Genomic DNA, 13,396 nt, shown 5'->3' with positions numbered 1-13,396 from the left:
CCTCTAACAGGTTATTCCGGGATAAGCCCGGCGCTGGGGCGGGCCGGGCTTCGCTGGGGGCCGGGCGGCGCGGGGCGGGCCTGCAGGAGAGCACGCCCCCGCCCGCCCCGGGCCCGCCCCGCGCCGCCCGCCAGCCTGCCGGGGAGCCGCTGTCCCGGGCCTGGCCAGTGCGCGTCCGCCTGCTGAACCTGGGCACCGCCGGCCGCCTGGGCACGGGACTGGGCGGGGGCGCTGACCTCGGCCTAGGAGGCCTGGGATCCCGGAGCCGCCCGCGCCCGCGGGGACCTGCGAGTTGCACGCCCTCCCCGATCCTGTGCTGCTCGCGGCTACTCGGCGGGGAGAGGCCAGGTGCCCCCCTCTTCCCCTCTCTTCCCTCCCTCCCCCACTCCGGTGCCCGCGGGAGATCCCGCCCGTCCGCCTCCTCCCGCAGAGGTGTAGCCCGCTGCGGAGCTGACGGCGGCCCCGCAGCCACCCTGTCCAAACTCTCCGGAAGCGGCTGGAGCAGACTCGGCGCTCAGGCCGCCGCAGCTCCCGTGGACCCACTGTTGGACCGGAGGAACCCGCCCTCCTCCCGCGCCCAAACTTGGAGCACTTGACCTTTGGCTGTCGTAGGAGGCAGGCCGGCGGGTGGCTGGACAGCTGCGGCGCCTCGAGGGCATCTTGCCTGGGGTTCCAGGACTGTCGGCTACACTTCTGGGCTCCCGGCTTTGCTCTGGGATCCCGAGGTGTCCACATCAGGCGCATGTTGACTGAGACCTGGAGTCATGGATGTGTGCTCCCGTGTTGCCCTGTGGCTCTTCTGGGGGCTCCTCCTGCATCACGGCCAGAGCTTCAGCCATAGTCACAGTGAGAAGGCGACAGGAGCTGGCTCGGGGGCTAGTTCTGAGGAGTCCACTGCAGCAGGTAAGGCCTTGCCACGGGCTGGACTGGGCTGGGAGGGTTGACTCAGGACTGAGGTGCCTGAGTGGGCAAGTTGAACCTTAGGTTTCTACATGTGCGGCTGATGGCACTGCCTGTTCTCAGTAGTCCAAGGAGTTCTTTCTGTTCAGGAGCCATGGCTAAATGTCTCTGTCCCTGACAACAACTTCTTTCCTCCTCTCTCCCCAGGATGTCTTTTGTTGGCAGTGAGAAGGGGTTGGCCTTTCGGGCACCTTGGCCTTTCAGATCAGCAAGCCAGGACCCCTTCTCAGGACTACTTGTCTGGAAGAATGGCCTAGGCAGATGATAAGTCTTTTGGCCATGATAAGTCTATTGCTTTTGGCCAGTTTCAGCACTTGGCAGCACAGGGAGGGTTGAGGCTACTGGTCTGGGCAGGGAAAGTCAGGGCTGGGCCAACTCTGTTGCCCTATAGCTTGGTGTTGAGGTGTGCCTTTCTGTTCCAACAAGCGTGGGAAACTTAGTCCCTCCCTTCCCTTAGGTAATCCGCTGTCTTTTAGCTATCCCATTTGAAATATCAAGGCAGTTCCTTAGATCGAATACTACTTACCACTAGGGAGTTAAATGGCTTTTTCTTATTGTGGGTATGGTATAATTTCTGGGGCCACTTGTTGATTTATTCCATTTCTTCTGACTGATGAGGGTAGGAATTCTATGATATTTTTGATCTGTCCTGTCTTTCTTTATGCACTCATGGAGCCTTGTCAGGTATCAGGAGCCCTGGAGTTCTGTTGCAGAATGCAAAAGAAAAGAATACTTTTAAAATTCAGTTGTTTTACACAAGACTTAGAAGGAATTCAGTTTTCTTTCCCCATTTCTCTCACCCTGTCACTGTGATCTATCCAAAGCAGTGGGTTGCGGATTAGGGAGTGTTTATAGCTGAGTTCTTTATGAGGGGACTGCTCAGAGATACCCATTGATACAGGAGGAAAAGGAAACATAGGTCATGGTGGCTGGGAGGTTTCATGGATGGATCCAGATGCTGGCTTTGATGATAGAACCTTTCTCCGAAAACCCTCTCTTTTAACTTCTTTGACTGGGCTGGGTGTACCTGAAGGGCTGAGTTGCAAGTAGGGTTGCCCTACGTACAAACATAGCACCTAGGCTGTTATTTTGTTTTTTTAATTTTTTATTTTATTTTATTTTTTTTAAAAGATTTTATTTATTTGACAGAGAGAGACACAGCGAGAGAGGGAACACAAGCAGGGAGAGTGGGAGAGGGAGAAGCAGGCTTCCCGCCGAGCAGGGAGCCCCATGCGGGGCTGCGTCTCAGAACCCTGGGATCATGACCTGAGCTGAAGGCAGACGCTTAACGACTGAGCCACCCAGGCGCCCCGTAGGCTGTTATTTTGAAGATTGGTTTTTCTTGCAGATTAAACTTGTTCTTCCATATGGTATCTCCTTGGCCCCTGAAATGTAGCTAAAAGCCTGATTTTCATCAGGCTGTGAAGGGAAAGTCTACTAGGCAGATGTAGATCAAAATGTGAAGTAGACCCTAGGAACCCTAGGAACATCTCTGCTTTCTCAGTGACATTCCTGATTATAATGGATAAAATATCCTTTTCTCCCCCTAAAATATGAGTGCCTGACATAAAATGAATATTTTTTTGGGGGGGAGGAGGTGTTTTATATTTTAGACATGAACTGAAGGGATGAAATTCTGAACTTTAGGCATTAGCTTGCTATCGAGAAGATTGTGTGTGTGTGTTTGTGTGGACACACCTGCCTAAGTAAGAGGCATTCCAGCATCCCTCAGAACCACCCCATGACTTGAGCTTGTGGGGACAGCCCTCCTCACAACATATCTCAGAGGCCTGGCTGTGCTGACTCTGTCACTTAGGCCCTAATTACTCTCAGTTCAGAAATTAGTTTATGTTGTCATAATAATACTGAAGCCCAGGGAGGGAAGTCTCAGAGACCCTAGGTGCTAGGCATGATTATAGTTTGTGGGAACCTGGGGACCCCAGAACTATTGTTCTAGGTTGTCCCCTTGGGCCTGTCTGGGACTTTGACTCAGACAGGGACTCATTTTTTTGCAAAGAGGTGGCTTACGGACTGGGCTCTGCTAAAGGATTTGGGGAGAAGTGTCTTATGCAGCCAGGAACTCTCATAGCCCTTCCAGTCCCCATGTAGTCTTGGAACACAGGAGTTTTACTTGCCCTTAAAGCTGCCATTTCTGTAATCAGATTTGGCACACCTGGTCAATTTATATGTTCTCTATAGTTTATATTTTACAATTACACAGCTATTTTTCCTATAAAAGGCTCATAATAGCCTAGTAGAATGCATGGCGGGTGGTATTATCCCCCTTTTTATAGGTGAAGAAACTGGGTTCTGTCTTTTTTTTTTTAAATTTTTTATTGTTATGTTAATCACATATATTACATCATTAGTTTTTGATGAAACTGGGTTCTGTCTTATAGGCAGGTCTTAGATTTCTTCTGTCTTCTCTGGCCCTGGCCCATTAAAGGAGTGCTAGGCATGGCCAAGAGAATGTTACTTTCTTCCCGATCAGTTATTTAGGCAGGCCCTTGTAACTGAGCTGATGAGATCCAAGGAAAGGGCTGTCTTTTTCTCCCCTGGAGAGTCTTCTGCAGGGGCCAGAGAATTGGATTTTTTCTCTCGTTGGATGTATCTCTCCATCTTAGAGCCCTGTCCCTGCAGTGAAGGCAGGTGCTCCGCTAAGAGACCCCCTCAATTGGGCAGCGGAGAGGCCATTCCTGTCACCTTCTCGCTCTTTGATGCCTGCACACCCAGCTGTGCTAAGTCACTTTCTCAGAAAAGATCTGAGCCTGGGCGTGCTACCCTGGGGACTGCATTTCTGAAGCTGGCCTGGAACTGATGCTTGGAACCTCCCGTAGACTCTGGGCTCATTGCTTCCAGAAACTCAAAAGGTTTTCTGCAGAATGTTTGTGGGGGATCCCAGGTGAGTCAGGTTGTGACAGTTGGAGATACTGACGGCCTCTGATCAGGAACTGTGGTGTGACTCAGTATAGCCAGAACAGGGCCCTGGAGGATAGGCATCTAGGCAGTCTGTGGACTGCAGGCTGGCTTCTCAATCAACCCCTGGTGGGAGTGGGAGGCCAGAGCCCTGTCTGCCCACCCAGCTAGTTGCTGCTGCCTCCAAGGCTATAAATGGCCTGGCCATCTTGGTGGCTATGCTAATTTTAGCTGAGGGTAGCTCCCGGAACTGGACCAGGGCCAAGGGCAGGTGGGTGGGGCTTGGCTGAGGCTAATATTGGGGCTGGGAGAGGGTCACAGTAATCCTGGAGCAGCTAGGACATCATCTGCACCCAGCTTTGACAGTCACCCCTTAGCTAGGTTAATTTATTCAGCAGACCTTGAACAGTGCAGCTCATGTGCTATTTATTCAACAAATATTTTAGTGTCTGCTCTGTGCCATACACAGTATGTTTGATGGTGGGAATTTAAGGATGAACAGAACAGATAGGTTCTCTGCCCTCAAGGAGGTTACAGTCTAGGGGCGCCTGGGTGGCTTGGTCCTTAGGTGTCTGCCTTCGGCTCAGGTCATGATCCCGGAGTCCTGGGATTGAGCCCCGCGTCGGGCTCCCTGCTCTGCGGGAAGCCTGCTTCTCCCTCTCCCACTCCCCCTGCTTGTGTTCCCTCTCTCGCTGTGTCTCTCTGTCAAATAAGTAAATAAAATCTTTAAAAAAAAAAAAAGGAGGTTACAGTCTAGTGGAGAGGTAGGAAATAAATACATAAGTAAATATATTATCATGTGGCGGTGCTGCGGAGGAAGGCGTGACCAGGGCACTGTTTGGAGTATGGGAGGAGGACAGAGATCCAGCCGAAGGAGCAACTCAGTGCCTAGGAAGACATTAATTAACAGCAGCAATAATAGCAACTAACATTTGTTAGTGCTTAGTGTGTGGCAGGCACTGTTCCAAACATTTTATTTCACTTAATTCTTTTTTTTTTTAAAGATTTTATTTATTTGACAGAGAGAGCACAAGCAGAGGGAGAGAGAGGGAGAAGCAGGCTCCCTGCTGAGCAAGGAGCCCGATGTGGGACTCGATCCCAGGACCCTGGGATCATGACCCGGGCCGAAGGCAGCCGCTTAAATGACTGAGCCACCCAGGCGTCCCTCACTTAATTCTTACAATCATCCGGTGTGCTGAGTATTAGTCCTGTTTTATATTGGAGGAAATAGAATCAGAGGTTAAGGAAGTTGCCCAAGGTTATAAAGCAAGTAGGGAGTAGAGTTAGAATTTGAACCCAGGCAGCCTGACTCTTCTCCCTGCCTCCACCTCAGCCCTTAGGGTATAGACTCTCTCACAGCTTTCGGATCAACGCTGTGATAGAGGTGTTGTATACACACACACAAGGCTGTGGGCAGCCCAGGGGAGCAAGTGACTAACACTGCCTGGGAGAGCTGGGGGAGGCATTTCAGTTTCCCCCATAATTTTTTTCTCAGATCTTGGGAGATAGAAAGTGGTTGCCTAATTCAGAAGTTAAGAGGTGGAAACATCAGTTAGTTCAACCCACTTATTTTTACAAATGAGGAAACTGACATCCAGAGAAGCATCAAATACAAGTTCCACAGTGGGTTATTGGTGGAACTAGACGAAGACAATCGAGTCAAGGACCCTGACTTAATTGGTTATTCAATCCACAATGAGTACTTTCTGCTTGCTTTGTGCTATGGAAGAGATTTAGGGCTACCAAAGAAGTCTAGGTCTGGGGGCAGGGGGGTATGCTATTATTAAATGTAGCATAATGCACAGGCTTAATGAAGCATAAAACCAGGCAGTGTAGACGGTGTAGCCTGAGGTTTAAGAGAGCTGTGTGTGGGTTGGGCTCAGCTGAGGTGGCTAGGGAGGACTTCCCGGAAGGAGGAGTTGGGTAGAGGCAGAGGGGAACCAGGAGGGAGTGGTGGTCTGACTTGGGGAAGGCTGCAGGAACGGGCATTGTAGATGCCTGGGTCTCCTGTGTGAGTACACGGAGTCTCACTGTTTGGTGGCTGAACAATAACTGGGCAGAGTTGCTTCATACTTGGCCGGTTACCTCGCTTGAGAGCCCGTAGACAGGAAGATTGCAGTCATATGTGATCTAGGGGCAGGTCTAAGAACTACCATAATCTTGAAGTAATGATAAATGTAAATAATATTTTGAGATATGTGCAAGTGTAATGTGATGTGAAAATATCATTTCTTTTGGTGACAAAATCATAGGTACTGCTACTAATACTGTGGTTGGTTGCCCATAAGATATAATTGAAGGAAATATTAACTTTCAGTAAAAGAATACTGGAAATAGGGATGGAATTTCTTTCCCATCCAAATTCACAGGCCCCTCTGAATTCTATCCATGGGCTCCTCAGGAATGTGGGGCCTTCATGTTAAGAACGCCTGTTCTCTGGTAAGGAAGGGATGAGGTCTTGTTGAGGGAAATGGTTTCCTCGGGCTCCATAGGACTTGGGTTTGAGCACCAAGGGGCCCCTTATTTCCTGCTGAGTAACTTTGAGATACATTGCTTAATGACTTCATGGGCATGCTGTGGTACAGTTCCCTTTGTGGGAAATGATACTCCAGGAAATAAGCAGCTCTGGCTATCAGACTTCTAGGGAGAGAAGTCTGGGCTTCCAACAGAGCTTTTCTTTTCTTTTCCTTTTTTTTTTTTATGTTACTGCTGATAAAATATATGAAATATTTAAGATATACAACAAGGTATAAAAAGTAATACATTGAATACCATGTGCCCAGGACACAGTTTAAGAAATAAAATAATAACAAAACAGAGCTTTCTTTATTACCCCAGGACACTTTGTATAAATTTCTAATGTAACACATAACAACACATTGTGTGTATATTTGCTCTCTCCCAAGTGTAAGCTCTGTGGAAGAAGGGAGGAGGGGTTGTACTTTATTTATCTCTGTTTTTTATTGTGCCTAGCCTAAAACCTCTGTTAAAGTTGGTTGGAAAAGGTGGAATCAGGGCCTATTTGAATGGATCATATTTTCTCTCTTCCTTTCAAACCATCTCATATGTCTTGCTACACATTCTGGGCTTTTCCTCAACCCCTGGATGTGCTGCTCACCCAGGGTACTTGATATTTTCATTCACACTCAGAACTGTTTATTCTTTTTCTTTTTTAAAAAGATTTTATTGGGCGCCTGGGTGGCTCAGTCGGTTAAGCGACTGCCTTCGGCTCAGGTCATGATCCTGGAGTCCTGGGATCGAGTCCCACATCGGGCTTCCTGCTCGGCAGGGAGTCTGCTTCTCCCTCTGACCCTCTTCCCTCTCGTGCTCTCTATCTCTCATTCTCTCTCTCAAATAAATAAATAAAATCTTTAAAAAAAAAGATTTTATTTACTCATTTGAGAGAGAGAGAGAGAGTACAAGCTGGGGGCAGAGGGAGAGGGAGAAGCAGGCCCCCTGCTGAGCAGTGAGCCCAATGCTGGGTGGGGACGGGGGGGGGGGGGGATCTCAATCCCAGGCCCCTGGGACCATGATCTGAGCCGAAGGCAGACGCTCAACTGACTGAGCCACCCAGGCGCCCCTGTGTATTCTTTTTCAGTCTATTTTATTTTATCCTCAACTTTGGAATTAGGTGGGACTGTTTTTATTATGGCCTTTTTAAAAGTGACACATTTGCAGCTGAGAAATTTGTGTTCTTGCTCCCATAGCTAAAAAGTGGCAGGATCAGAACTATACCTCTGGGGATCTGTGTTCCAAGCCATTGCTGTTTTTATCAGAACATATTACCTGTTGATGTGTTCCTCACCGATCTGGCACTCCGAGCCTTTAGCCTCAGTGGTCTGGTGATAGCTGTGTTAACAGGGTGTTTGAATAGTCTAGCAATATATAACCAAGTGTGGCTCCAGAGTATGGTAGAGTCTATAATGTTAGGGACCATGCTGTGCTTGGAGTTTATCTGTGTATGTGTTTGCCTTCCTCAGTATACCATAAACTCCTTGGAGGGTGGGACAGCAAGCTCCCAGCACAAGGCTTGATATGTACTATACTTTGTATATAATAAAGTTTGTAGAACTAAACTGAAGGGGATTTATTTTCTGATTCTGATTCTCCTGTACTTCACTAAGCACTTGGTTAGAAGTTGAAAAAATTTTCCTTGGAGAGGGTTAGGTAGTTTTGAAGAATAAGCTTCACTTATTTAGAAAGTTCACTGTTGTAGGGGCGCCTGGGTGGCTCAGTCGTTGAGTGTGCCTTCGGCTCAGGTCATGATCCCAGGGTCCTGGGATTGAGCTTCACGCTGGACTCCCCACTCCGTGGGAGGCCTGCTTCTCCCTCTCCCACTCCCCCTGCTTCTGTTCTTTCTCTAGTTCTCTCTCTCTCTCTCTCTCTCTCTCAAAATAAATAAATAAATAAATAAAATCTTAAAAAAAAGTTCACTGTTTTAGAATTTCTCTGTCTCTGTTAAAAAAAAAAATCATCTAGATCAGTTTGGGTCCAATAGCTTCACTTCACTTGGAAGAACTTTGTGTAGGATTTTAAAGAAACCAGACTCTTACCTTTGCAATCCTTACCAAGAGAATGCAGTTAAGAGTAGCTGGAAGACTGTCTAATTCCACCAAGGACCCACGTGGAGCGGGGAGGAGAGGGTTGGGAAGTGAGTGGATGGGGCTGGATAGAAGCCCTGATGTAGAGGGAGATGATTGGCTTGGCGTTGCTGAAGGGTCTGAGTTGGCCACAGCCATCAGAAATAAATATCTGGGTTTAGGGGGACTTGAGAATTCCAGCTCCTTTCCTTACTAACTAGGGATCTAGTGGAGGGTAAGTCACTTCATCTTTCAGGCTTAGTTTTTTTTTATTTGTAGAAAGGGAATCAGTAACCTTAATGGATAGGTTTGTAGTGAGGATCACATGAGATAACTTACATAGTGAGAAGGCTTTATAAACTCTCAAGTGCTGCATGATTAGGGATAGTTGGGTCCTCTCAACCTCAGCTTTTGTGGGCCTGAAAAATCTCAATCAGAATCCGAGTGTCTACTTGTGGTAGCACCTCTCTAAAGCACCTCTGAACCTGCTACAGTTCCATTGTTTAACTTGAGGTATACCCGTCAAGCATGTATAGACTCTGGGTATGGTCGAGCTAGGCTTTTATTCAGGCCTTACTCTAGCCTGTAGGGACGCTATTGGTAAAGTGTGGGTGCTTGTATTTGACCTTATTTCCGGTCCTTTCCCCCTTCCTTTTGTTGCATGTAACCACTTCCCTAGCCCCAGCTGCAGGCTTGAAATGAAATGGCTGACCAGATGGGCCTGGTCCCTACCTGTAATGGTGCATAACAAATTATCCCCAAACTTAGAGGCTTAAAATAGTAAACATTTATTATCTTACAGTTTCTGTGGGTTAGGAATCTGGGTGCTCACTTAGCTAGGTGCCTCTGGCTCAAGGTCTCTCATGAGGTTGCATCAAGCTCTTGGGCTGGGGCTGACGGCTTGATTGCAGGGCGGGGGGAGAGCATCTTCAAGTTAATTCATGTGGTTGTTGGCAGGCCTTGGTCCCTTGCCACATGGGACTCTCCATTGGGCTGCCTCATGACATGGTAGTTGGCTTCCCCCAGGACAAGTGATCCAAGAGGGAGTGCCCAAGCTGCAATCTTTTTATTGCCTAATCTCACAATTGATATGCCACAACTTCTGCCATATTCTGTTTGTTAGAAGCAAGTCAGTAAGTCTGGCCCATACTCAAGGTGAAGGGCTTAAACAAGGGCATGAATACCAGCGGGGTGGGGATCACTGGGGGCCTTGGTATCACCCTGTGGTATCACCCTAGGGCCATGATACATTTACCCTGCTGTGGTAAAAAGAAGATGCCTATAGTATCACCCCAGGGCCATGATCTTGGGAACAATGGCTTCTAGGTGCTGTGCCCTCTTAGCTTTTCTTTAACTTCCTTTACTTGCCTCCTAGAGTTTTGTGGAGTCTCTCTGTACTCCCTTTGGTATTGTGTCCTCTTGGTTCATGCATGACTTCATTGCTTTGACATGTAGAGTTGGCACGGCCCCTCCCTCTATAGTCCTGCTGTATCTTAGGCCCAATCCTAAAGTAGCTTTTAATCCTATATTCTAGCCTTGTCTTGCATCTGCCCAGTTTGGTACCTTCAGTTCTGAAGCCCATTGTGGATCTACTGACCTTGGCGTCTTTACTGCCCCAACTTGGCCTCAGAGAGCTAGACTTATAAGTGGCATTGCATTGGGACTTACACATGGACAGATGAAAAACTTACTGTGACCTTTTAGGTCATTGGTGTTAGGTGCTCGGACTTAATGTCTTAGTATGTCAAAGCTCAAGGGCTTTTCAGGACCATCTCTTCCAAACTCCTCGTTTTACACATCGGAGTATCGAAACTTGCCCAACGTTTTAGCTGGGGCTAGAATCTGATTTTGTCTGATTCTCATTCACATGCTATTTCCACTCTGTTGTGGAGTCTCTCTACCCTAACACAGCCAGTTTAGATTGTTAGGGGATATGAGACCTATACAGAGGAGAACTAGAAGGTGGTTCACAATATTGTATCATGTTCACAGAAATTGGGCTGGGCAGAATTGGGAGTACACGAAGTCAGCATCAAGCACTGCTTCTGAGGAGTTTCCCGCACAGCTAGAGAGCTTTCATATCAGGCACAGTAAAGGGAGCCCAGTAGTATTTGTGGCTTATGATGACTAATACCTATCTGCATTCTGTACCACTCCCTTGGCATTTCAGTTCAGAGCACCGAGAGATCTCTGTCTCTTGGGATGTACGGAGCAGGCTCCCTGAAGGAGGAGTGTCCGAGTGCTGTACTGCGTGTCTCCCTGTTGTTTGGCTCAGCTGCTTGCATTATGTATGGACTTGGGTCCTCCCCAGGCAGGTTCAATGTGTCTAAAACTTCTGGCCACCTGGAAAGTGCCAAGGGGGAGAAGCTCTTTGGGCCCTGAGAATTTGACAAAGCCTTGCCTGTGTTGGCATAACTTGCTGGGGCAGGTGGATCTGCAGAAGGCAGGCTACGGCCCTGTCATGTTTGTCAGAGTGGAACAGATTTATTTCATGACAGACCTGCAAAGAGAAAACTGAAATGAGCCAGCAGCCTCGTACTTTTTTTGTCTTCTGCTGGGGAGCTTGGGACAAAGATGGTGCAGCCTCTAAAATCCCTCGATGGGTGGTGGTTTCCTTCCTGACCCAAGCTTCTGGTCCCAGACCACTTTGCCTACTTTATCTTCCTCTGTTCCTCTCCCTGGATCTTGGCCCAGCCACACTTTTTTCTTTATCCTGGTCTGCAGAACATACCTCACACTGCTTCTCTTTTGCCTTTACTTATGTCATTGTACTCTCCTCCCAGAATGCCCTCCCTTCTCCTTTCTTCCTACCTAACTTCTCAGTCCTCTGGGATGTGTTCCCTGACATCAGTACTAGCCACGAGTTCCCTCTCATCTCTGATCAGGCTCTGGTGGCACTTGCTGTCTGCACTACTCTGTGCACTTCACAGCCTGCTCATGCCTCTTAAAGCAAGAGATAGCCTGCTCTAGAATCAAGAGCCCTGGGCCCTGACTGAAGTCTTTACTGGCTATAGGGCCAAAACTACGGTGTTCTCACTTGAAAAATGGGGTTAAAAGAGAGTTAATTTATATGAAAGTGTTGTATGGATTTTAAAGCCATTTTTTTGTTGTCGTTGTTTCCGATTTTGTTTTGTTTTGTTGACGATAGTACTTATCCTTGGTATCTCTCACGGTGCTGGTCAGAAAGTATGTGCTCGGTAGATATTTGATGAATGAATGAATGGATAGCAATGAGTGGATTTTTGGATTGAGTAGGCATGAAGGGAGAGTGCCGGGTAAATCAGCACCAGTTCCTATGAAAAGCTTAGACAAGCGTGCTCCGAGGTTAGGGGTAGGATTCACGTGGTGGGTTTTCTGAGGAGTTCGGTGACTGTTATTTTTCTGCTGACTCTACTTTGTCCCTATTTGTTGAGGACCTACCGAAGCTGTGCTCGACGACAGTTATTAGTTACACTGGGGGATGGTTTGGCCCTTGGCTCTGGCTAACAGTTTTTGTTTGCCTCAGCAATGGCTACCTGAGCAGGTGGCCGCAGCAGGACTGTGCTCTGAGGGGGCCGACGTGAGACCTGCGGACAAGCCTTCCTTGGGTCCTGCTGTCCCTGTCTTTGGTTCCATGGTACACGTGGGTTTACCTCAGGTCAAACTTGAGGCAGCCAAATGAACAGAATACACTTTAACTGCTTTTCTTAGCCTGGCTTGTGGGATGGAGGAGGGAGTCTTCTTTCCTGCCGGGCTGGTTGTGCAGCAGGGAGGTAGGATAGGCTGGTGAAGATCCCTGGCTTTTAAAATGTTATCTCTGATCCTGGAACTCCCTGGACCTCAGAGAACTCCAGCCTGAGCAGACATCACAGCAGCTTTCCTCCAGGGCACTGGGGAAAGGGCCCCTAGGGAGCCTTGGTGGAGGAGGCAAAGGTTTGAGAGCGTCAGCCGTGCGGCGGCCAGCATGGCCCAGTGAGGACAGGTCTGTCCCTTTCCTCTGTTGGCCACATCTCCAGAGCTCCTGGCTGCCTTGTATGGAGTTCTGGTCTAGGTAATGACCAGAAATCTCACTGGCAGGCAGGCTTCCAAATCTCCTATGCTTCTAATTCTCTCCAGGGTGATTTCAGTAGCTCTGCTCCTGTTCGGCCTCTCTGGGTTATCTCCGGCCTCTCAGGAAGCTCTCAGAACTCTCATCACTACAGTGTCTGTTAAAACAAATGTGTCCATGTTTGCCAAGTTCCCAGAGCCAGCATCTAAAATGTAGTGGCCAGGGGAGACGGGTGCCCTGTATGATACATGCGCAGGTCGGAAGGCAGTGTGAGTGTGTGTGTGTGCACGTGTGTGCATGCGCGTGCTTGCGTGTTGCTGGGTAGCCAAACTCCTGGAGGTCTTGTTTCAAGAAACTTCTGCTGAAAAGGGCAAAGTGCATGGGAACTCACTCTTCCGATCGCTAAAGAGATAAATATGTAATTAAGACAACTCAAATAACTTCAATGATAAGAATGATGACGGTAGCTACTATTCAGTGAGCAGCTGTTACGTTCTAGGCACTGGGCTTGGTGCTTTACATCCGTATAATAACGTCTAAGGGTGAATATTTTTCTCATTTTGTAGATGGGGAAACTGTAACTCTGAGAATTTAAGTGATTTTCCTAAGGTTATTAAGCCAGGATTTGAATTTAGGTTTATCTGACCCAAAGGCCAGTGATGTTTCTATTTTAGTTTAATAATTTGTGGGGAGGGAAAGAAACAGCTGTATGAATTTAGGTAGAGATGTGCATTTGGTTTAAAAAGGGTACAGCTTATCAGACTGTTAGTGGCATTAGTTTTTTGTGTCACCTAAGTGGCTCGGAAGGACCGGGATTAGGAATTTGGGGTGGGGGAGGGAACGAGAGGGTGTATTTCAGTTATAAATTCTGAATGGGCTATCACAGTGGCGGAGTATATAGCTGCAGAGTGGT

General features: G+C 48.1%; 1 protein-coding gene across 2 annotated transcripts in view; it reads left to right on the top strand.

Moving 5' to 3' along the window:
• Positions 1-133: 133 nt before the first annotated feature.
• STIM1 (stromal interaction molecule 1) overlaps positions 134-13,396 on the top strand; it is a 190,557-nt gene continuing 177,294 nt past the window's right edge. The window contains exon 1 of one of the 2 annotated variants that reach the window (XM_088017883.1): positions 134-903. In XM_088017883.1, coding sequence (XP_087874009.1) covers positions 765-903 — 139 coding nt within the window. In that variant the 5' untranslated portion in view covers positions 134-764. The remainder of the gene's footprint in view (positions 904-13,396) is intronic. The other variant, XM_028116039.2, reaches the window with a different exon arrangement.

This window comes from Eumetopias jubatus, unplaced genomic scaffold, assembly GCF_037043125.1.
Source record: "Eumetopias jubatus isolate StellerSeaLion01/CBP00866 unplaced genomic scaffold, mEumJub1_p1.0 scaffold_13, whole genome shotgun sequence".
Lineage (NCBI taxonomy): Eukaryota > Metazoa > Chordata > Mammalia > Carnivora > Otariidae > Eumetopias > Eumetopias jubatus.
Note: the sequence above shows the minus strand (reverse complement) of the source record. Positions and strands in the feature narration are given on the sequence as shown.